This window comes from Penicillium pulvis, assembly GCF_028828015.1.
Source record: "Penicillium pulvis strain IBT 33274 chromosome Unknown contig_10_segment0_segment0, whole genome shotgun sequence".
NCBI classification, from domain to species: domain Eukaryota; kingdom Fungi; phylum Ascomycota; class Eurotiomycetes; order Eurotiales; family Aspergillaceae; genus Penicillium; species Penicillium pulvis.
In genome coordinates, this window is record NW_026643071.1 from 488,706 (window position 1) to 510,187 (window position 21,482).

The window sequence follows — 21,482 nt, forward strand, 5'->3', positions numbered from 1 at the left end:
TATTCCACAGAACACATTTCATGACCTAAGGACAACATCCATGGACCTTCATAGCCCGCCCTAAAGCTTTCAACAAAATCACTACCTCCAGCAGCTCTCCCCGGCATCTCTCAGAACCTGCTCAGTGTATCGGTTTCAGAAACAATTTGAACAGCAGGATACACTACGGGGTGCGGATCTGCGAATCCAACGCCCTCCGGGGACGAGAATAAAACATATCAGCGTGGAGCTGAATGTTCGCAGCTCGGAGCTGCGAATTTTCGAACTCTAGGTACTCGAGATGAGCCAGAATGGTAGCATAGTTGGCTTGTAACTGGTGATACCCGGCGGCAAGAAACGCGAGTTGAGCCTTCGAGTGACTATTATGCTTGGCCAGCTCTTCCTCGTGCTCTGACTTCCAGTAGTTCCGCAGCTTTTGAAATTCACACTTGTTACTCTCAGTTGCTGACTTCGTTAGTATATGTTTGATGCTTGTTGGGTCTCCTAGAATGGGTAACATTGACTCACGATGATCCTTTCTCCAGCAGTTCATGCAATGGATGAAGATGGGGGATATGGGCTCGTCTGGAACCGGGCAGGCAGCATATTTGGGATCCGTTATCTCCCCGAACAGTGAGTCGGGGGTCATGGGTCGGCTGCAGGGGTGGATAGGCGATGGGAGAGCCGCCATCAGGGCTGAAGCCTTTGCAAGCTTTGCCTCACTTTTGCGTGCACGCTTTGGGAGAGATGAAGCTCTTAGGTTTCCCTGAACCATCATCTCGTTCAACGAGGTGGGTTCGTGTTCGAGGATCGTAGGGAGAGGCATATTCGAAGGGTGCTGGAAGGTGGATGGCATGAGAAGAACAGTCCATGGGTGTAAGAGTAGAAAGCGGATGGTACACAGATACTGAGCGAAAATGACATTTGAAATCAGAAGAGAGTGAAAGTGCCTTGGTGGGTGTTGACATTTCATCATGCAGATATCTCAAGGTAAAATTCAGTAAGAAAGCCTGGTAAGCTTGAATGAGCGAGCATAATTTCGGATCCTACATGACTTTCATTAAGCACATAGTATTCAAGAAGCGGAAGCAAGAGGACAAGAGAAGAGGCTGAGATTGATATAGAGCAGTAGCATCTTAATGAGGAGATTATACCGAGCTTGCCAACAGCTTTCAAATTTGAGCTCTTACCGCTTCACTCGCCGTTACTGAGTTAATACCTGTTGGTTTCTTTTCCTCCGTCATCATGAGAGAATTATAGGTCTATAAATACAAAAACATTTATACGAATCAATTTTCCTCTGTATTCTAAGTGTCGTCGCTCAATAAGTGAGCCCAGCGTCAGGCTTACCAAGTAGATTCCTAGACTCACACTAATTGCAAAAGCTAAATTTTCTTACGTTTGGGTATTGGAAGTTTAACAGAGCTCTTAAATTAAAAATAGCCTCAAGGCTTCGTCCAGGGTCCAGTTGAGATCTACTCAACCTGCAGTACAAGCAACTCCTCCCTCAGATACTGCAGTCATCCGCATTATCATCACCACGATCCCATCAAACAGCATTTGCAGCCCACTTAGATATCCCATGCTCCTGCAATTTTGATTCCTGAGTTTTGCCATCTCCTGTGTCGACGCCCGGCTCTTTGCCTCATCGACATGCTTCATTGTTGGTAGACGATGCCTAAACGCCTAACACTTACATCAAACGGCAACCTTCCGAAAGGCCTACTTTGGTAGAAACCAGGCATCCAAGCTTCCCAACTGTTCGTGAGACATAATCTCCCTGAATCGCTAGTTATTGAGATAGGAAAGGTTGCATGGCCACAAGGCCTCCAACGACCGAGGTGACGTTTGTTCAAAACAGGCGCGTGGGCCGTCTTTCTGATCATCCAGACCAAGTGCCATACCTTTATCTTGACAATCCACGGCAAGGACTTTCCATCGAGGGTCATCTGGGGTCAAACCAGGGCCAAGATTAACCCACGTTGTTAGGACCAGAGCCAAATCAGATCCATAACTACAAACTTCAATGAGGTAACATGCATTGCATTTCTTGCACTTATGAGTGGATCTGGGAGTTTCCTTTCCATCAATATATGCGTTTACAGTGCCGGTCGCCATCGCCTTCCATGTCGAACAACACATAGAAGCTGTTTGAAACCCTAATCACATGACATGCTAGTCCATATCTGGTTGGTTGTGTATTTGAAGACCTCGTATGACTCGAAACTATTAGAATACCAGCGAAAGTATCTGTAACTACATGTTATTTTGCAGGTCAAGAAATACTAGGTCCACCACTAAAAAGGTCCAACCTACCGCATATATATCCTCGCCATATAAAGCCAACACTGTCACCTTCTGTATAACTTTCCAAGTGACTATATGACTGAATCAAAAGATAGCTCCGTAGCTGGAAAGGCTCCTGAGGATAATATGACTGACTAGGACTTTGAATACATCAGCTGTCAATTTCTTGATCCTTGGCTCAGCACTTTGTACCCTTTCACATAAGACCTTACTTGATAAACTCACCATTGCTTCTTACTGATATAACTCCCGATGATATGATGCCGGGATGATATACTCCGTGCCGTGAGAGCTTAAGCTCATTGCGCCCTGCTATGGTGTCTGTGATTTCTCTAATAATGTATGACATCTCGCTTGCTATATCTCTTGCTGCTTTGTTATACGACGCTAGCCTCGTAGTTTCCTCTTACTCGCTTGGATCTCGTTAGAAGACTGAGTCCCGAGACCGGTAGGCCACTATACGCGTCGTAAATAGGGTGAACGACCACTTTGGCAAAGTTCGAAATACCGGTTTATTTTCAGCCAGCCACATAATGTGTAGGATATGGGGCTTGAAAATTACGTGTAAGGATAACATATTGGTGGGTAAAAAAAATGTTGATTCCCTGTTTCCTGTAGTTTCAAAAATGAGAATCGCAGACAATAAGCCGCACACCGCCACTTTCGCGATCTAGAGACGATCTAAGAGTGGGCCACACTCGGCGTAGCCAAATCTCTTATCGGATATGTGGATCCAATGTCTGCATACATCCATATGATTCGTGTTTTCCCTCATGATCATCTCCTCTACTATGTCCCACCGTCTGGCTTTACCTATCGGATGACGATGGAACCCTAAGGAATGTTAGATCAAGATTTCGGAGCCCCACAGTGGGAGTTTGGGGTATATATACTCAGCCCAGGAGGGACCTTGTGGGAAAAAGATAAACAACCTCGCTGCAAATATCATGGCTCCTTGCTACGCTGTAAGTTAACCATATATGTATGCTCTAGGTGGCTATATCTATGCAGAGCTAATAGAGGAGATGAGTAGGAGTGCCAAAACGGCAAATGGACCTGTACTTGTCGAGGCGGTACTTGGACGTGCGACGAATGTAATGGAGCAGGGGGAGAGAGAGATTACACCATCGAAGAAAATAACGCTAATGCTGAGTGGGCTGGCATGACATACAAAGACAACTGTCATACATGCAATGGCTCTGGCCGGAAGGTAAACCACATCCCCATACATCACTTTCATCTATCCAGACTACCTTATTTTGCCTGGATGAAGCTCATGAATAAAACGACAGACATGTAATACATGCCAAGGAACAGGACGGAAGGATTGCAATGCGTGTGGTGGTTCGGGGGAGACTTGAGCTCCAAAGGAAATTATCATAATCTGTGGGCATATCGAATTTGTGAATTTACTCCACACCCACGCCAGTTGGCAGTTTACCGTAAACGGGAGGTTTTTAATTACCTCTGGAGCTCCATTTTGCAAGCCTGGAAGGTCGGGAGTAAAAACTGTATATTTCATACTTGTATTCGAGCATTATGGTATATATTACCTAGTCAGCTACAAAACGGATCAATTACATGCTAGCCATATCTGGATTAGCGGATCACGGATCACATGCGTAGGGTTTGAAACAGCTTCTGTATGTGTTTGACATGGAAGGCGAAAGCGGTCAGCACTGTATAACGGTGTCAGGTAGCTTCAATTACTTGAGTGGACAAGACGTGTGCGCAAATAAACATAAGCTGTGGAGATTCCTTGATAGAATTAGCATTCCGGCGAGAAAGCAGTAGGTACGATCTACTACCACGAACAAACATAATATGCTGCTTTCTTAAAGCAAAGCCCCGGTTTCTTTGAAAAGATATGTGCGTCGATCGAAAAAAGAGAAGTGATTTTAGGGTACGATGCTTTTGCAGGGTGAGTTTGAGCTTGGGTATGAAATAGCGCCTCAGTACTGATTTCAAACTTCTCTCCATAGTGCAACCTCTTCATGGAAAGCTGAACATGCAGAAAATGGAACTATGCTCGGAACACCACGCGAATGTGTGATATTCGTTCATTCTCAAGTCCTTCCTGTTCTTTTGCATTTCCTCAAACCATCGAAGGCACCATCTTTTCTGCTCAAACCTTGAGCTAGTAAGACCGGTGCGTTCTGACCCATCAAACCAATGGAGATTATAGTAAATATGGCAGAGGGAAAAGGTTGGTGAATATCGTTAAAGCCAGCGTTGAACAGGCAGGTTGTCTCTTTTTGACATGCGGGCGGCGTTAGTCCGCTGGTCGAATATGGCGAAGAGTCGGCGATCGCAGAGTGCGAGACAAATCCAATCATCAAGAGGGAGCAATCCGGTTATTAACGGCAATACAGTGATGTTCGAAATCAGATTTACCTCGATACTCTCTCTTCTTATCTTACAGGGCCCCACTTTCCCCGATCGGACTAAGTTCTCAGGCATGCTAGTTATGTAGCGTCGATGAGCCATGATAAACTACCGTATGGCGTACACGTTTCCGCCTGCAAGTATCGTGTTGCTTCTTGCAAGAGTGTACAGAAAAGATATTCCCCTCTGGACACATGCATTGTTTCTTGGCCCTTCTCCGAACCAACCTAACACGTATATATGAACGATGCCCGGTTAGCCGATCTGCATATCATAATGTATTGGAGACATCATTAATGAATCATAGTTAGATACTGTGAGATGCGACATATTTCTTTTTGGCAGGACTCTCTAAGGGTACAATCATACAATTCCTTTATAGCACGACTACTAATTAACCGCCACTCTGCTACCACGGAAGACAAAGTCAGCTAGGCTAACACAAATTATGTATGATTTCTGCTGATCACTTGTTTTACAACCTAATCTCCTCACTCAAGTCATATTATCAGCTCTTACCTCCATCTTTCCCTTACATTCTCATCCCCATGGCGGGTTCTAGCACTCTGCCTTCCGAAAATAAAGGCATCTGCTACTCACCTCACCAGCATAGCGAGCATTCATATGTATCGGTCCCAGATCTTCCTTCCGAGAACTCATCCCAGCGTGCCGAACTTCCCCCCTACAGCCTTTGTCTCCCCACCAAAACTGACCATTTTTATCCAAGGTCCAGTCGTCAACAACATCTGCAAGAGTTTGTATATGACCGTACGTTGCCGGCTGGGGGCCTTTCGGCTTCTTGAGCGTAAGAAACATAAGAGCAGACGCAAATGCAGTGGCGCAGATAACGTAAACGAACAGACGAGCGTAGTTCATGGTGAACCAAACCCTCTCTGCTTCAGAAGTTGGAGTGAAGGAAGACTGGAGGGATTGACCGAGCAGCCAATGCAGCAGAGATTTAAAGATTAGGAGCATGCCGTACTTCCAGCTCCTCAGGGCAGCTAGGAAGGGAGGGGTCGAGAGGACATTGTTTGTGCGGCCAGGGTTGCCTTGAGCGTTTAGATCTCTCCATACATCTTCATCTCGGGATAGATTGACGATGAGTTCTGCACAGTGGAGCCCAAGAGTTTGCAACCCTTGGATTACGCAAAAAAACAGAAGACTGACGATAAGTGCAGGAACGAAGGACATCTGCTCGATATAATCCAGACTGAAGAAAACCGCATTGAAGTAGGTGGTCATGGATATCATCCTCACAATGAGGTTTGCAGAAGGATTCCAAGCCAATGAAAAATGCCACGTCGACGGCCATGTCGAATTGGCCGGAGGGTGGACTTCATGAATTATACCTATCATGTTGGAGCGTGCGACGAGGACGATTGTCAAGAACCAGACGATAGAAAGTCCAGTCAGTGCCCAGATGAAAATCATAGCGTGCCTTGCGGAAGTGCTGATTTGCCATTGACTCGGCTGTTTCGTATGTGGCAGCATTGGTCTTGCCTGTGACGTGTCTCGGACCTGAACCGAGTCTATACAGCGGCCTTCTCTGTGTTGTAAAGACTGTTGGTTCATCATGGTGATTGTAGTGTTCAGTGGGTTTGAGCTCCACGAGGGAATATCGCGAAGATTGTCATAAAAGCACCAGGCGGCGAGCAGGGTTTGACCGAACAGAGCGAGTCCAAGTGCCAGCAAGGCGATCACGTTCAAGTGCGACTCGTAAGATGTGCCCATATCTAAGTTAAATCGGGGCATGACAAGCGTTGAAGTAGCCCCATAGGCAAGAATCAGAAGCATCGCCGAGATGGAGTTGATGTACCAGCTATTAGGCCTCGAGATACTTGAGCTAGTGATCAAGCGAATGTTGGTGTTGAATACGAGTCGATTCTCCTTGAGAAGGGCCCAGCGAAGAGATATTGAATGGACATACGCTAAGCCTTCCAGACATTGGGTGAGGATGATATTGACGATAAAGGAGAGGGCCTCGCCAGGTAAGCCATTTGGTAGATAAATCATTGGCGATATATGGGCAGTAGTCGATTTGACCAGGAATACAATGCTGCAGACAATACAGGCCAAAAAGCACACTACCCCAAAGGCTATCGTGAGCAGGCACTGCAATTTGGTACCAGACCCGATGTCGACCGAAGGTAGACCTTGAGGCTCTGCTCCAGCGGAGACATCAATTGAGTCTGAATATTGGCTACCGTCGGCTGTATGATTAAGCTCATCCAACTCTATAGTGGGAATTGATGCGTATTTGGTGCCGTCTCTTGTGTTTCGTCTGCAGGATGACGATTGAGGGGACTTTCTCGGAGTAGGGTGATCATCATCCTAATGCGAGTGAGGATCATTCTAAATGGCCCTTGCATTGCTTGTTCACTTACAGCTCTGTTTGTGACTATGGACGTCGTGAGATCATCAGGTACAGAGTCGGGACTTTCATGGATAATCGCGTATCTGCTCTCCATTGTGCCGCTCTGTGGACTTTGAAAGACAACACGGTACACAGCCAGTTGGGGGTAAGCGGTCTTTGCTGATAATGAGCATATCCTGGAACAGAGTGGTGTTTTCGAATTGAATAAACGTTTGGCTAAGGCTCTGCAATATTAATAGGCACATGGCGGCGCGTTTCAGCCGTAATAAGCTACATAAAACTGAATGGGCCTGTCGATTCCCAGACCCTCCACTCTCGTCCCGTCCCTTCGAGGCGGACCGTGCGAAGATAAAATTAAAAATAAGCACTAGAGAGCTGCAACAGGCTTAGCTTTGGACCTTGGCCCAAGTTTTGGTGATATGATTGGACAGCTAATAATCATAAACACAGACCCTGCACCAGTGTACAGAATTTGGGGGCCAGTGTGGCGCAAACTTTCACTAGTCACCCCTAGGTACCGTGTTCCACCCACCGGCAGGTCTGCTTAGTCCTCTGATCAGGGGATCGTATTCACAGTGCACCTTTTTTTTTTTTTTTTTTTTTTTTTTTTTTTTTGACTCGAGAGAGAGACCGGCTAGCGTATTCTATTTGCCAATTGCAAATGGTAAAGTGGGCCTTCCCTGCAATCGAGCTAGCATTGGAGAAAGAATATTGAGGAGCGATGGCATGTTAAAGACGTTTAGTCCACACAGATCGAAGATTCAGTGAATTTCAAGCGAACAAAGGTGCTGGAAAAGAAAATAGGAAGTGATAGCGGGCAGTTTTGGATGACGCGAGTGTAATGTTCTCTCGGGAGTCAAGGGCTCACCTTACTTTACCTAATCGGGCACAGCGCCAGTTAGTCCATTACACCTTGGGCTTAAGACTGCTTAAGTATTCACATGTCCTTTGAGTAATTTGTATGACAGGTTGGGTACTGGAAGTCAGATTGGGACAGGCCTCTTTCATTTGAAGGCCCCTGTGTCTCAAACGACGATCATACTGGACACGAGTACCTGGCCTGATCCGTGTCGTTGCTGTTCCCACCCCTTCGTCGCCCGCACTTCTCGGTTCTCCGCAATCAACACCTTCTGGCGAGCCAGCCACTCTTCCTTCTCTTTTGGAAGTTTTTCGAAGCCTGGTGTTGGAAGCCTTTGTCTCCGCGATCTTCGTGTTCTTCGAACGTACGCTGTTCAACTATTACATATGACCGATGATCGCCATATAGGCCACTCAAAAACTGGTCTAAAAGCTGGATGGTAGAGCCAGTCGATGTAAGGTGGGAGCAGATGCACTTGTCTATTGATCGGTTTTTCATTTCATGACTAAGATTTATTGCTGGTATATGCTTTTCTGGTATGTTTCTGGCTTGAGACTGGTGAAATAGCTAGGAGAGCCTTTCCTGAAGAGGGTCAACCACAGGATAAGACTGCACGCATTCGAAAAGATTGGCCGGCGCTCAAGGAGAAGGCTCAGGAGGCTCAAGAGGTGGATGACTAAATGCACGTCCGGGATATTCAGCGCGAAGCTAAGGCCCCTGCTGGCGACGATCGTGGTGACATTGAATCGGCGGGTGCACTGAAAGGTATCTGTCGCCAGCCTCTCTACGAAAGATATAAAAGTTCGAGTGCTGCATGTAGTAGACACACGTCTGCCCTGTCGCATTAGGCTTAGTGGAGTGGGTCCGTCCCCACCAGCAGCCGAAAAAAAGAATTTCTGCTTTTTGCACCTTGTCATTGGGAAAATATAAGTATTTCATGGGAAAGAAGTATAACAAGAGTGAAATCAAATTGGTATATAGATGTTAGACCCCAAGTATCCCCCCAAAAAATCCCGCCAAACCAAGAAAAACCAGAAAAACGCCCCAAACCCAACCAAACGCAACGCACGCCACGCCAAAACACACAAAACGCAACACACGACACACGACACGACACGACACGACACACATAACACATAACACATAACATGACATACACTATACATAGCACGGGGGCTTCAAATTATAAAACGGAGATTCGTCTAATCTATACAGCTCTTCTTATATGTATAGGTAGCTGCACACCTATATAGCAAAGATATCCAGACAGAACAACACTTTTGAAATCAGGAACAGAGAAAGAAAAACATGTCATGCGTGAGAAAAATCAAAGGCGCTTTTTGTTTGCACATTATAAAGAAGCCAAGATTTAAGGGGCCAGAACCAAAGCCAGGAGAGCCATGCGGCAGTACAGGCCATATCTCATCTAAAGAGAAGTTAGTCAGGATTCCACAGTAGTCCAGGGAGAGGGAGAAAACATACCTGGCGGAAGTAAGCAGCCCGCTGGTCAAAGTCAACCTCCTCGGTGATCTCGGCGTTGCGAGGCAGAGGGTGCATAACAACCATGTGGCTCTTGGCATGCTTGAGCAGAGCGTTGTCAATGACAAAGGTGTTCTTGAGACGCTCGTACTGGGCGAGGTCGGTGAAGCGCTCCTTCTGCACACGGGTAGAGTACAGAACGTCAGAGCGAGCCACGATCTCGGGGGTCAGCTCCTCGGTCTCGAGGCGCAGCTGGCCAGAGGCAACAAGCTGCTTGCGGACGTCCTCGGGCAGAGACAGCTCCTTAGGAGCCACCAGCTGCACCTGGACATCGTAGAAGCGGAGCAACTTGATCAGGGAGTGGACGGTGCGGCCGTACCGGAGGTCACCAACGAAGGTGATGGTCAGACCGGCGACGGTACCCAGCTCCTCACGGATGGTGAAGAGGTCCAGGAAGGCCTGGGTAGGGTGCTCGATGGAGCCGTTTCCACCGTTGATGATGGGGACGGGGGAGAACTTGGCGGCAACGTCGGTGCTGTTGGGGCTGGGGTGGCGGAGGACTACCGCATCACCGTAGCAGCCAAGGGTGCGAATGGTGTCCTGAAGAGTCTCACCCTTCTGGGTAGAGGAGTGCTCAGTGGAGATGGGAATGACACGACCACCCAGGCGCTGCATAGCCGCATCGAAAGAGGCCGAGGTACGGGTGGAGGGCTCGTAGAAGAGAGTGCACAGAACACGACCCTTGAGGACGTCAAGGACACCCTGGCGCTGAACACCGAGGCGCATCTCCTGGGCGACAGTGAAGAGCAGGTGAAGGTCCGCGCGAGTGAACTGGCTCACGGACAGCACGTGCTTACCACGGAACTGAGAGCGGGAGAGCATCTCGTTCAGGGGAGAAGAGGCCTGGGAAGAGGGGGTGTACAGAGGAGGTCCAAGCTCGCCAACGGGGACGGAGGCGTCCAGAGCACGAGTGCGGCGGCCAGGGGTGCCAGAGACGGAAGTCTGGTGCTCCAGGGAGGTTTCCGGACGGACCATGGGGGTGGTCGGCTTCTGGATGGGGGAGGTGGGGATGATGCGGTGAGAAGACATGTCAACACCCTTGCCAGCCTCGGAGGTAATGTCGCCGTCAAGGCAGGTGGTCTTGCCCTGGAAGACAACGCGCTGAACGGCGCCGCGCATCATTTTGCCGTTGAAGGGAGACCAAGCCTGAGTGTTCTGGAACACGTAAGGGCGGTCAACCTCGATCTCAAGCGAGGAGTCGGCCTGGTCGTGGAGCTCGAAGATCTTCTTGGGGTTCTCGTAGAGGCGAGCAATGATGTCCTCAATGGTAAGGCGACCCTCAGACACGGCAGTGAACAGGAGGGGCAGGGACTCGGCGAGACCGACAGCGGGCGAAGCATCCTTTCCAGCAAGCTGGAAGGGAATGCTGCCAATCGAGAAGATGTCGATAGTGCTCAAGTGCTCCCACAGAGCCTTCTGGTCCTCAATAGAGGGCAGAGAGCTGCAAGCAGGGAAGTCCTCGCGCGAGAGGAAGAGGCAGAAGATGGAAACATCGCAGGTCACCTTCAGACCCTTCTCCTTGCTCAGAGCAATGAGCTTGATGTCCTCCTGGGAGGTGACGCTCATCACGTGAATGTTGCGGCTGTGGAGGCTGGCCAGGAGCAGGATCGAGGCCAGATCAGTACCCTTGGCATCAGTGATCATGGGCTTGCTGGAGGGCCAGGAAGCAAAGTGGTTGGTCACAGTGGCCACCTGGTTGATGTTGCCAGACAGGTGGTTGAAGGGGATGAAAAGAGAGCCAACATCGCCAGCGACCCGATTGATCTCGTCAGAGTTGGAGGAAGTAGCAGTAACTGAGAAGTTGAAGTCACAGAAAGACTTGCCCTGAGCATTCTGCTGGACGATACTCAGGTCAGAAGCACCGGTGACCGAGCTATCAACACCGACGGGCATAACACGGACCATGCTGAAACCAGCGGCCATGGAGGCCTTGGTGACGGCCTCGAAGTCCTGAGAGCCAGGAGTGGTAAGACCAGGAACGAAGGCAGCGATGTTGATGAGTCCAGGCAGAGTCACGGTGCGGTGGCTAGTCTGGAAGTCAGAGGTCTGAATATCCAGAGTGAAGTGGCGAGCGATGGCTTCAATGAGGATCTTGGCGTTCTTCACGTTGGTGACCAGAGGAGTCTGGTAGTCAACAGCCATACGACGAGTGCGGTAACCCTTGGACATGTAGTTGGCAGGGCGGCGGTAACGGTTGCTGGAGGGCAAGTTGATGTACAGATCAATCAGGTTGCTGGACAAGTGCTGAGTCAGAGAGTACTCAGACTTCATGTCCTCCTCCTCACCAGCCAGAACCTCGAGGTACTTCACGGGAACACCGTTCTCTTTGAGGAAGTCAGCGGTACCGGAGGTAGCAAACAAGTTATACTTGAGATCGTGGAGCTTCTTGATAGAAGGAAGCATCTCAAGCTTCTCCTTGTAAGAACCAATGGAGAACAAGATGTTGCGCTTGGGCAGCTTGAAGCCAGTGGACAGCAGGGCCTTGAGGTAGGCCTCGTACTTGTCGCGACCAAAGGAGGCAACCTCACCAGTGGAGGCCATTTCAACACCAAGGACGGGGTCAGCGCCAGAGAGACGCGAGAAGGAGAACTGAGGAACCTTCACACCAACGTAGTCCTTGGGGATGTTGACAGGGGGGTACTCAGTGAACGGAATACCCATCATGGCCTTGGTAGCCATTTCGATAAGATCAACACCCATGACCTTGGAAACGAAGGGGAATGAACGAGAGGCACGAACGTTACACTCAATGACCTTGATGTCGTTGTCCTTGGCAATGAACTGAATGTTGTAGGGACCAGTGACGTTCAGGGCGTTACCAATCTTGCGAGTGGCTTCCTCGATGCGACGGATGGTCTCGGCACTCAGGTCTTGTGGGGGCAGGATCAGGGTGGCGTCACCAGAGTGGACACCAGCGTTCTCAACGTGCTCAGAGATAAAGTGACCAACCATGACACCGTTCTTGGCAACAGCATCCATCTCAATTTCCTTGGCATTCTCAATGTACTTGGTGATGACAACGGGGTGATCGCGAGACACATCGGCGGCCTGGTTGAGGTAGTTCTCCAGGTCGTCCTCGGAGTAAACGGTGTTCATGGCAGCACCAGAAAGCACGTATGAGGGACGAACAAGCACAGGGTAGCTGACCTTGTCGCAGAACTCACGGGCTTCCTCAATGCTAGTCAGCTCCTTCCAGGCGGGCTGGTCGACGCCGATGCGGTCCAACATGCGGGAGAACTTGTAACGGTTCTCGGCACCGTCAATCATTTCGGGAGAGGTACCGAGGATGTTGACGTTCAGGCGGTGCAGAGGCAGGGCAATGTTGTTGGGGGTCTGACCACCCATGGACATGATAACACCGCTGGAAGTCTCCAGCTGGTAGATATCAAGAACAGTCTCAAGGTTGATGTTCTCGAAGTAAAGGCGATCGGCCTCGTCGTAGTCGGTACTGACAGTTTCTGGGTTGTAGTTGACCATGATGGTCTTGTGACCCTGTTCGCGGAGAGTGCGGATAGTGCGCACGGAACACCAATCGAACTCAACGGACGAACCAATACGGTAGACACCAGAGCCAAGAACCATGATACCGTGGTCATCAAACTTCAGATCATGCTCAGAGGCATTGTAGGTGAGGTAAAGGTAGTTGGTGACGGCAGGGAACTCAGCAGCAACGGTATCGATTTGCTTGACAATAGGGGTAATGCCAGCCTCAACACGCTTGCGACGCACAGCCAGCTCGTTGGAGCCAAGGAAGTTGGCAAGCTGGGCATCAGAGAAACCAAGCTGCTTAGCTTGGCGGATCATAGGCACAGGAACCGAGGTAGCGTTGAAAGCGGACATGGACTTGCCAAAGTCACTCAAGCCCTTCAAGCGGGTCAAGAACCACTTATCGATGTTGGTCAGCTTCCAGATGTCATCGACAGAGTAGCCGGTAGCCATAGCGTTGGCAATGGCAAAGAGACGCTGGTCGGAAGGAGTCTGGAGCTCGCCCTTAATAGACATAAGGGCATCCTTCTCATTGAAACCAACGTTGTGGAAATCGACGGAACGAATGGCCTTCTGGATAGCTTCCTCGAAAGTACGACCGATACTCATGACCTCGCCGACACTCTTCATGGAGGAACCGAGCTGAGTCGAGACGCGAGTGAACTTCTTCAAATCCCATCGGGGAATCTTGACCACACAGTAATCAAGCGAGGGCTCGAAGCAGGCGCAAGTGGACTTGGTGACCGAGTTCTTAATCTCGTTCAGGGGAATGCCCAGACCAAGCTTGGCAGCAATGAATGCCAAGGGGTAACCAGTGGCCTTAGAAGCCAAGGCAGAAGAGCGAGAGAGACGAGCGTTGACCTCAATAATGCAGTACTGCTTGGAGAAGGGGTTGAGGGCGTACTGAATGTTACATTCACCGACGACACCAAGGTGGCGGATGACATTGACGGCAGTCGTCCGGAGCATGTTGTAGTCCTCATCAGAGAGGGTCTGGGAGGGAGCAACAACAATGGAGTCACCAGTGTGAATACCAAGGGGATCGAAGTTCTCCATGTTGCAAACAGTGATACAGTTATCCTGGCAATCACGAACAACCTCGTACTCGATCTCCTTCCAGCCCTTCATACTGCGCTCGATGAGCACCTGAGGGCTGACAGCCAGAGCCTTGGTGCAGAGCTCCCGCAGCTGATCCATATCCTCGGCAAAACCACTGCCAAGACCACCCAGGGCATAGGCAGCGCGCACAATGACGGGGAAGCCAATGGCCTCAACAACCTGCATACACTCATCAATGGTGGAGGCAGAGGCAGACTTAGCGCACTTCTCGTTGATGGAGTCCATGCTACGGGCGAACAGCTCACGGTCTTCGGTGGTAATGATAGTGTCGATGGGAGTACCCAGAACCTTAACACCGAGTGCCTCGAACTCATCCTTGAGCTCGATACCGACGGACAGAGCAGTCTGACCACCGAAGGTGACGTAAATGGCATCGGGGCGCTCGTGCTTGATGACCTTGCGAACGAACTCGGCGTTGACGGGCAGGAAGTACACCTTGTCAGCCAGACCCTTGGAGGTCTGAATGGTGGCAATGTTGGGGTTGATCAAGATGGTGTAGATACCCTCCTCCTTCAAAGCCTTGATAGCCTGACTACCAGAGTAGTCAAACTCACCAGCCTGACCAATGCTCAGACCACCACTACCGAGAACCAAAACCTTCTTAACTGACACGCGAGGGGAAGCCTTGCGGTTGTCCGCGATGAGACCACCGGGGAACTCAACGGGCTTGGTAAGGGCATCGGCAGAAGCGATAGACTTCTGGATGGTGTTGATGAAGACATCAAACAGGTACTCGGTATCGCGAGGACCGGGAGTGCTCTCCGGGTGGAACTGGACACTGAAGAAGGGGCGGCCGGTGTGACGGATACCCTCGTTGCTGCCATCGTTGGCGTTGACAAACAGCTCCTCCCAACCATTCTTAAGACTGGACGCATCAACGGCATAACCGTGGTTCTGAGAAGTGATGTGGCACTTTCCGGAGATCATGCTTGTGCAGGGAATGTTGTGACCGCGGTTACCGAACTTCATCTTGCTGGTGGTAGCACCGACCGCGCGGGCAATCAGCTGGTGACCCAAGCAGATACCGAAGACGGGTGTGCGGGCATCCTTCAAGGTCTTTTCCAGGTTGGCAATGGTAGTGGTCAGAGTCGCAGGGTCACCGGGACCGTTGGACACGAACAGACCGTCGTAATCCTTGCCGGCCAGAGTGGGGAAGTCGTAGTCCCAAGGAACAACCATGACTTCAACGCCACGGTTGAGCAAGCAGCGCAGCTGGTTGAACTTCATACCGACATCCAAGCACAGAACGCGGACGGGGCGGCCCGAGGGGTGCTTGAGAGCAACATCTGCGGGGGGCGTGTACAGACGGGGCTCGCGGATGGAAACTAAAGAAAAATGTCAGAAAAGGCCCATTGAAATAGCTCTGCGCTTCCACTCACCCTCAGCAACAAGGTTTTTGGCATTAGGGTCCACCCATTCAGTCTCCTCGAAGTGTGAGCTCCAGTTGGCAGCCTCAACACCAGCGGAGACGCCGTTGGACTCTCCAGCCTTCTGCAGACGCAGGCGACCGAGCATGCTACCGGAGTGACGAAGGCGCTTGGTCAGAGCACGAGTGTCAACACCGTGGATGGCAGGAACACCCTGTTCCTTGAGCCAGTCACCCAGAGAAGACTTTGCCAAGAAATGAGAGTAATCCTCGCCAGCGTAGGCTGCCACCACCAACGCCGCAACGTGAATCTGACTTGACTCAAAGTACTTGGGCAGACTCTGGAGCACCTCATCCATCTCCTCCCGCGAAGGGACACCGTAGTTTCCAACAAGAGGGAAGGTAACAACCAGGATCTGGCCGCGGTATGAAGGGTCGGTGACCGACTCGGGGTAGCCAACCATACCAGTCTGGAAGACCAATTCACCAGACACACTCTTCTCCGCACCAAAGTTGTAACCCTGGTACACGGTACCATCCGCCAGCTCGAGGGCCATGAGTCGGTCACTACCACCCCGGACAGGGATGGTGGCCGGGGCAATCACAGCACCAGCAGCAGCCATTGTGAATAGCTTCGGTCCTTTTTGATCTTTTCAGGTTCTGATCCGCCCGATTGCGGACTCGGTCTGACCGATTCCTTGGGAGGAAAGCGGTTGAAGGTGACTGACTTGGAGGAGGGGAAAATGGAGGGGACAAGTCCTCTCGGGGACGAATCTGATCGAAGGCAGGTCACTCTAGCACAGCATCCGCCAGTGAGACCTTAGATTTGCCTTCTTTTTCGTGGGTTTTCTGGGGTTTTGAAAATAAGGTAAGAGGAGGGTAATTTGTGCAGCAGCTGCAATGAGCTGAGATATGAAAAAAGAAGAAAATTGAGGGCTGTGGCAGAAAATTTTCACCGTCGATGAGACCCACCGGTTTCGGTGCGCCATGGTACTTGACCGCCCTCAGAGTTTTTCTCCAAGTTTCTCATTGTGGATCTCGTTCGCTGCAGAAAAAAAAAAAAAAGTGGAAACGTGAAGAACCGAAGACTCTACAGGGAATATTTGAGGATGAAGTTTGAAATCTGAGATTTGAGTTATAATGTGTATCAAGGACAATAAGAATGTTTCCGACTTCTGCTCTAGTATACAGTAGGCTCCTAAGAGATTAAATATTAAATTTCCATGCAGAGGGTTGCAGGCGGTCAGTCCTGATAAGGCGATAAGTGCCGGCAACCGGTGTGGGAAAAAGTAATGTACAAGGACTGTGCGCATAAAGAGTTGATATTTACCATGCTTTACTCCTCCCCCAAAAAACAGTCACTAAGAGAACCAATGATCATCATAAAGTTTATCTACAGTAAACGATTGTAATGCCCGTGATCAAAAGTCTGATCATATTAAAAACCTGGTTCACACCTAGCTTGTGGAATGTGCGGTCAGCTGTACGGGGGTTTCTGCGCAATGACGTACATTGTCCCTTTAAGATCTGCCGAAGCTCGGGCGTTATTAAGACGCCCCAAATCGCTAAAAAGACGCCCCATCACTTTTTCCAAACAGCAAAAGAATCGTACTCTTCGTATTCTTCGTACCCAGGAGTTGCAGAGTACATTAATGGCCCTTGTTCACTACGCCTATCCCCTTGTTTATTCGTTAATTTCACCTTGGTACCGAATTGGCAAAGTTCTCTATTACGTACCTAATTTTTGAAATACAAATACCACGCTATACTGAATCCGGTAAATAGGGGCGTCTACATTACCAGATGGGACGTCTTTTTAAACCAAGCTTGGACTCGCAGATGTTGGATCTGATCAATCGCGCCCCATTAGCTTGTGTTCATCTTGTAGATAATTTTGACTTTTCCAGTGTTTGGATCCTAGAACCCAGTTTATGCCAGTATTTACCCTCCTGAGCCTTCCATATTTCTCTGTTTACATTTCGCCGATTTACCTCCTAGCTGTATTTCTAGATTACGATGCACTAGACGCCGAAGGCGGCCAAACACCTCCCTAACGGCCATGCAGGTTACTAGGCCCACGTGAAGCTCCTCAACATGCTGGCCTCCCTTCTTCGCCCGAAAGCACGGCGCGGGCAGATTGATCAGTCGCAATTTTCTTCCCCCTTCACAGCGAGAGACCATTCACCATGGTTCGGGGCGCGACGCGGTCTGCGAAACACGCGTGGGGCCGACTCCAGCGACGACGAGCCAGAGCTCGAGGATATCGATGAGGACATGGGTGGGCACTGGGAGAGAGACGAGGAGGAAGAGGACGACGGTCCTATAGAGTCAACTCCGCTGCTCCCAATCTTCTCCTCTTCCCATTTGGGTACGACATTTGGTCCTGCGCGACGGGTCACACCGCTAACTGATATTCACACATACATGTAGATGCGCTTCCCGTATACGATATCACCAATGCCATTCGTCCCTTGATCGCCTCACGATGCGAAACTACACTGACCTGGGACCAACTCCGCTCCCCCCAGGTGTCGCAGTTCCTGGTCAAACCTATCCAGCAGCAGATCATGTCCGAACATTTTTCGCGAGCCACCCTATATGCCCTGATGGCAAATTGCCTGCAGTTCGAGAAGGAGATCCACGTCAATCCGGGAAACAGCGGGGCAAATCAGACGCGCGCGATGGTCAGCGAACTGCTTGCGATCAAGCTGTTGCGGGAATACACGACTCGCGAGTTGATCGATGCGCTATCGTATGACTTTGATCCACTACAGGGCCAGGATTTGCCCACAGCGTGGACAGTCGGCCCCCAAGGGAAAGCGGCGGGCAGCGCTCGGATATCCTGCCTGGAGGTGGCCATTCGCGCGCAGGCCAAAAGGTTCCTGGCGCATCCAGTAGTCGTGCAACAGTTGGAAGCTATATGGGCAGGGACAATCGTCTTTCACTCTGCTGCCGATCATTTGCATCGACCTTCGAATCGATCGTCTATGACAGATTTTAACTACGGGGCTACCACAGGTCAAAACGGGGTCCCGATCCAGGCTGGGAATACCCCCTTTCGGCGCTCTGTAACCTTGTACAACCCCCGAAATGCGTCCTTATTCAAGCTTTCACGGTTACGTGTCCCTCGTTATCGTCAGTTCCTATCGACAATTTCGTTCGCAGTCTTGCTGGGTCTGTTTCTGGCTGTTCTTGAACAGCGTAGTGGCCGTATCACATCTTTGGAGATTGTGTTTTGGTTTTGGAGTGCGGGATTCATGCTCGATGAAATTGTTGGTTTCAACGAACAAGGTTTCAGTCTTTATCTGATGAGCTTCTGGAATCTGTTCGATCTGGGGATTTTGCTGCTCTTGCTTTGTTACTATTGCCTGCGCGTCTATGGTGCCTTCCTGACGTATCCAAGGAGCAACCAGATAGCCGATCAAGCGTACGACATTCTGGCCGCCAGCTCCGTTCTCCTCTTCCCACGCCTGTTTTCGATCCTCGACCATTACCGTTACTTCTCCCAACTGCTGGTTGCGTTCCGAATCATGGCCTCCGATCTGATAGCCGTCTTTGTGCTCATTGTGATTGCATGCAGCGGCTTCTTTGTCGCCTTCTTGTCTTTTGGAAACGATAACTCTCCTAAGACCGTCGCGTATGGCTTATTTCAACTAGTAATGGGATTCACGCCGACTGCGTGGGCGATGTGGGATGATTACAACTTTCTCGGCAGGGCCATTCTCACGGTCTTTCTGTTCATTTGTCACTTCGTGATCGTCACGATTCTGGTTTCCGTACTCTCGAACAGCTTCCTGCGGATCGTGAACAACGCTGAGTCTGAGCATCAATTCTTGTTTGCTGTCAACACAATATCTATGGTCAAGTCAGATGCACTGTTCAGCTATGTTGCCCCGACAAACGTCATTGCTTGGCTTGTTACGCCGTTCCGATGCCTGATGCCTTTTCGTGAGTATATCAAGCTTAATCGGACGATCATTAAAGTCACACACTTGCCGGTATTGTTCACCATCTGTCTCTACGAGAAGACCATTCTCAGCGCCCGTGTGATGGAGCCGATGGACCTGGTTGAAGCAACATCCCGTCAGCAAACATCGGCTCAGACCCGACCTAGTCGATTCCAGGCATTTGGCACAAGGGCACCACGCTTGATGCGTGAGCCATCCATAGCTACATACCAGAAAGATCAGGCACTGGAAGAAGTTTTTCGACAGCAAACCACTAGCGAACGAGCTCAGAATAGGCCGGGTAGCATGCATAAACGCCAAACCAATAACGTCATCAAAGATTGGATGCAAGAGATCGGGTCTGTTCCAGCTCATACCCCAGACGAAGAAGACAGGGCGATCGTGGATCGGCTTGAGATGCCATTGCGACGACCTCATTTGCCAATGCGGAAGACAATGGATTCACATGGGCGCAACTTTACAGAAACTACTCGATCTGTTGCAGCATCAAATCCCGAAGAAAGAGTCAGTCATTTTGCCAATCCAGCCTTCTATCTCCGACGGGGAGATTCGATCTCGCCTACACGAACCCGCCTCCTGTCCCAGCACACTGATATGGAAGGAGACGATGAGCTCGACAGCGATGATGGCTCCCATGAAGATCATTCAGAAAAGGCATCAGTCAATGACGATGCCCATCCGATTGGAAGTTCGGAGAAGGCAACCCCCAAATTCTACAGTTCCCGACCTTCTACTGCCAGAATTATATCCAGACGAGAAAGCCCAGTACGCCGGCCCAGACACACGCGCAATATCTCCGGGGCTACCATGCTGTACAACCCCGTTGATTCCCCGAATGAAGAGACCGAAGGAAGAACGACACCTCCCCGAACCCACGAGGACTCCTCAGATGACGATCATGCCCCTGGTATGTCAACGTCAGCGAATATTGGCACAGTGCGACGACACGCTCTCAACGCCGTCCTCTCACGTAACCCCTCTCTCGGCTTCAATCACATGTCAGTCCCAGAATTAGAAGGACTATATCTATCTGACCGTCCAAGATCAGGACGACGCCAACGATCTCTGCTATTTGATCTGGGATCCGATTTAGGCGATAACAAGGCGGTGGCCGGTGGCTTTTCGGGTGTGATCCCATCCAGCTTCAACACCCAAATGGCCCTCGCTACCGGAAATCTCCGCCGGGACGGACCCAGTCAAAGCCAAGACATGCTTAGCAAATTGGTACTTGCCCGCATGAATAACATCGAAGAGGGATTCCGCGAGGTCATCAAAGAGGTCAAAGATCTCCGACGTACAGGATCCAGCCGCAGTCGCAGCCGCAGCCGCACCCGAGCGGGTGAATCCCACCCTCCTACACGAGAGAAAAAGAAGCGGGGAGAGAAAAAAGATACGAAAAAGCGGAGACCACAATCTGATGGAAGTGGGCGAGGTCGCGATGGAAAACTGTCTGAGCGTGTAATCCAGCGATCGAGTTGATTTCCCACTACCGGTTCCTTTTCCGTGTCTTCCAAGGTTGTATGTAGAATATTTTCAATTTCCATTGTACATGAATTAGGCAGCATTTTTGGATTTTGGCAGGACGCATGGCGCATTGATTTTGATCTTTTGCGATACCACTATTGAACCACATGACAATTGATTGTATACAATATTTTCCACTGTTTCCAGTCAATATATCTGTACCCACCCGGGTAGGTACCTAGCTAGCTGCTTATTTTTGTGCAGGTGGAGCAGCTGCAGTCGCTCTGGGAGCCCGGGCTGTTTTCCCATGCACATTTGTCTGGTCGTAACAACTTCCCCGAAAGGCCTCCAACTCCTCATTTGTAGTCAGAACGATTCCTCTCTGTGGAGCCATGAGGCGGAACATAAGATAAGTGCCTCCAATCACGCCGAATACACTCATGAGAGCGATGGAGCTCGACCTTGACGATGCCGTGGGTTGTTAGAATGGATGTGGCGAGGTGGCAGCTGTATATATTTCTTAGGGGGCAAGACTGACTTCAAAGGCCGACCTTGGGGCACGGATACTGAGCTGATAGCCATATTTAGACTGAGGAAGTTTCAGCTTATATAGGAATAAACTGCCCAGGGGAATTA

At 50.1% G+C, this 21,482-nt stretch overlaps 4 protein-coding genes across 4 annotated transcripts; 1 reads left to right on the top strand and 3 right to left on the bottom strand.

Moving 5' to 3' along the window:
* Positions 1 to 163: 163 nt before the first annotated feature.
* On the bottom strand, positions 164 to 805 carry N7503_000214 (uncharacterized protein; the record flags this gene model as incomplete). Its single annotated transcript, XM_057059775.1, has 2 exons — positions 164 to 444; positions 508 to 805. The coding sequence occupies 2 exons, from the start codon at positions 803 to 805 to the stop codon at positions 164 to 166; spliced, it is 579 nt and encodes a 192-aa protein (XP_056926698.1).
* A 4,424-nt stretch (positions 806 to 5,229) lies between these two features.
* On the bottom strand, positions 5,230 to 6,684 carry N7503_000215 (uncharacterized protein; the record flags this gene model as incomplete). Its single annotated transcript, XM_057059776.1, has 1 exon — positions 5,230 to 6,684. One exon carries the CDS (start codon positions 6,682 to 6,684, stop codon positions 5,230 to 5,232), a length of 1,455 nt encoding a protein of 484 aa, XP_056926699.1.
* Positions 6,685 to 9,081: 2,397 nt separating this feature from the next.
* Positions 9,082 to 16,314, bottom strand: N7503_000216 (bifunctional carbamoylphosphate synthetase/aspartate transcarbamylase). Its single transcript, XM_057059777.1, has 3 exons — positions 15,428 to 16,314; positions 9,387 to 15,373; positions 9,082 to 9,330 (listed from the first exon to the last, which is right to left on the bottom strand). Exons 1-3 carry the CDS (start codon positions 16,035 to 16,037, stop codon positions 9,274 to 9,276), a joined length of 6,654 nt encoding a protein of 2,217 aa, XP_056926700.1. The 5' UTR covers positions 16,038 to 16,314; the 3' UTR covers positions 9,082 to 9,273.
* Positions 16,315 to 17,365: 1,051 nt separating this feature from the next.
* On the top strand, positions 17,366 to 20,861 carry N7503_000217 (ion transporter; the record flags this gene model as incomplete). Its single annotated transcript, XM_057059778.1, has 2 exons — positions 17,366 to 17,782; positions 17,845 to 20,861. The coding sequence occupies exons 1-2, from the start codon at positions 17,509 to 17,511 to the stop codon at positions 20,859 to 20,861; spliced, it is 3,291 nt and encodes a 1,096-aa protein (XP_056926701.1). The 5' UTR covers positions 17,366 to 17,508.
* Between the last annotated feature and the right edge of the window lie 621 nt (positions 20,862 to 21,482).

Excerpts from the sequence above, each read along its gene's own strand:
- N7503_000216 (XM_057059777.1), bottom strand. The coding sequence starts at position 16,037 with ATGGCTGCTGCTGGTGCTGTGATTGCCCCGGCCACCATCCCTGTCCGG. Across the intron at positions 15,374-15,427 it reads CAAAAACCTTGTTGCTGAGG|TTTCCATCCGCGAGCCCCGT; the intron begins GTGAGTGGAAGC and ends ATTTTTCTTTAG. Across the intron at positions 9,331-9,386 it reads GGGCTGCTTACTTCCGCCAG|ATGAGATATGGCCTGTACTG; the intron begins GTATGTTTTCTC and ends ACTTCTCTTTAG.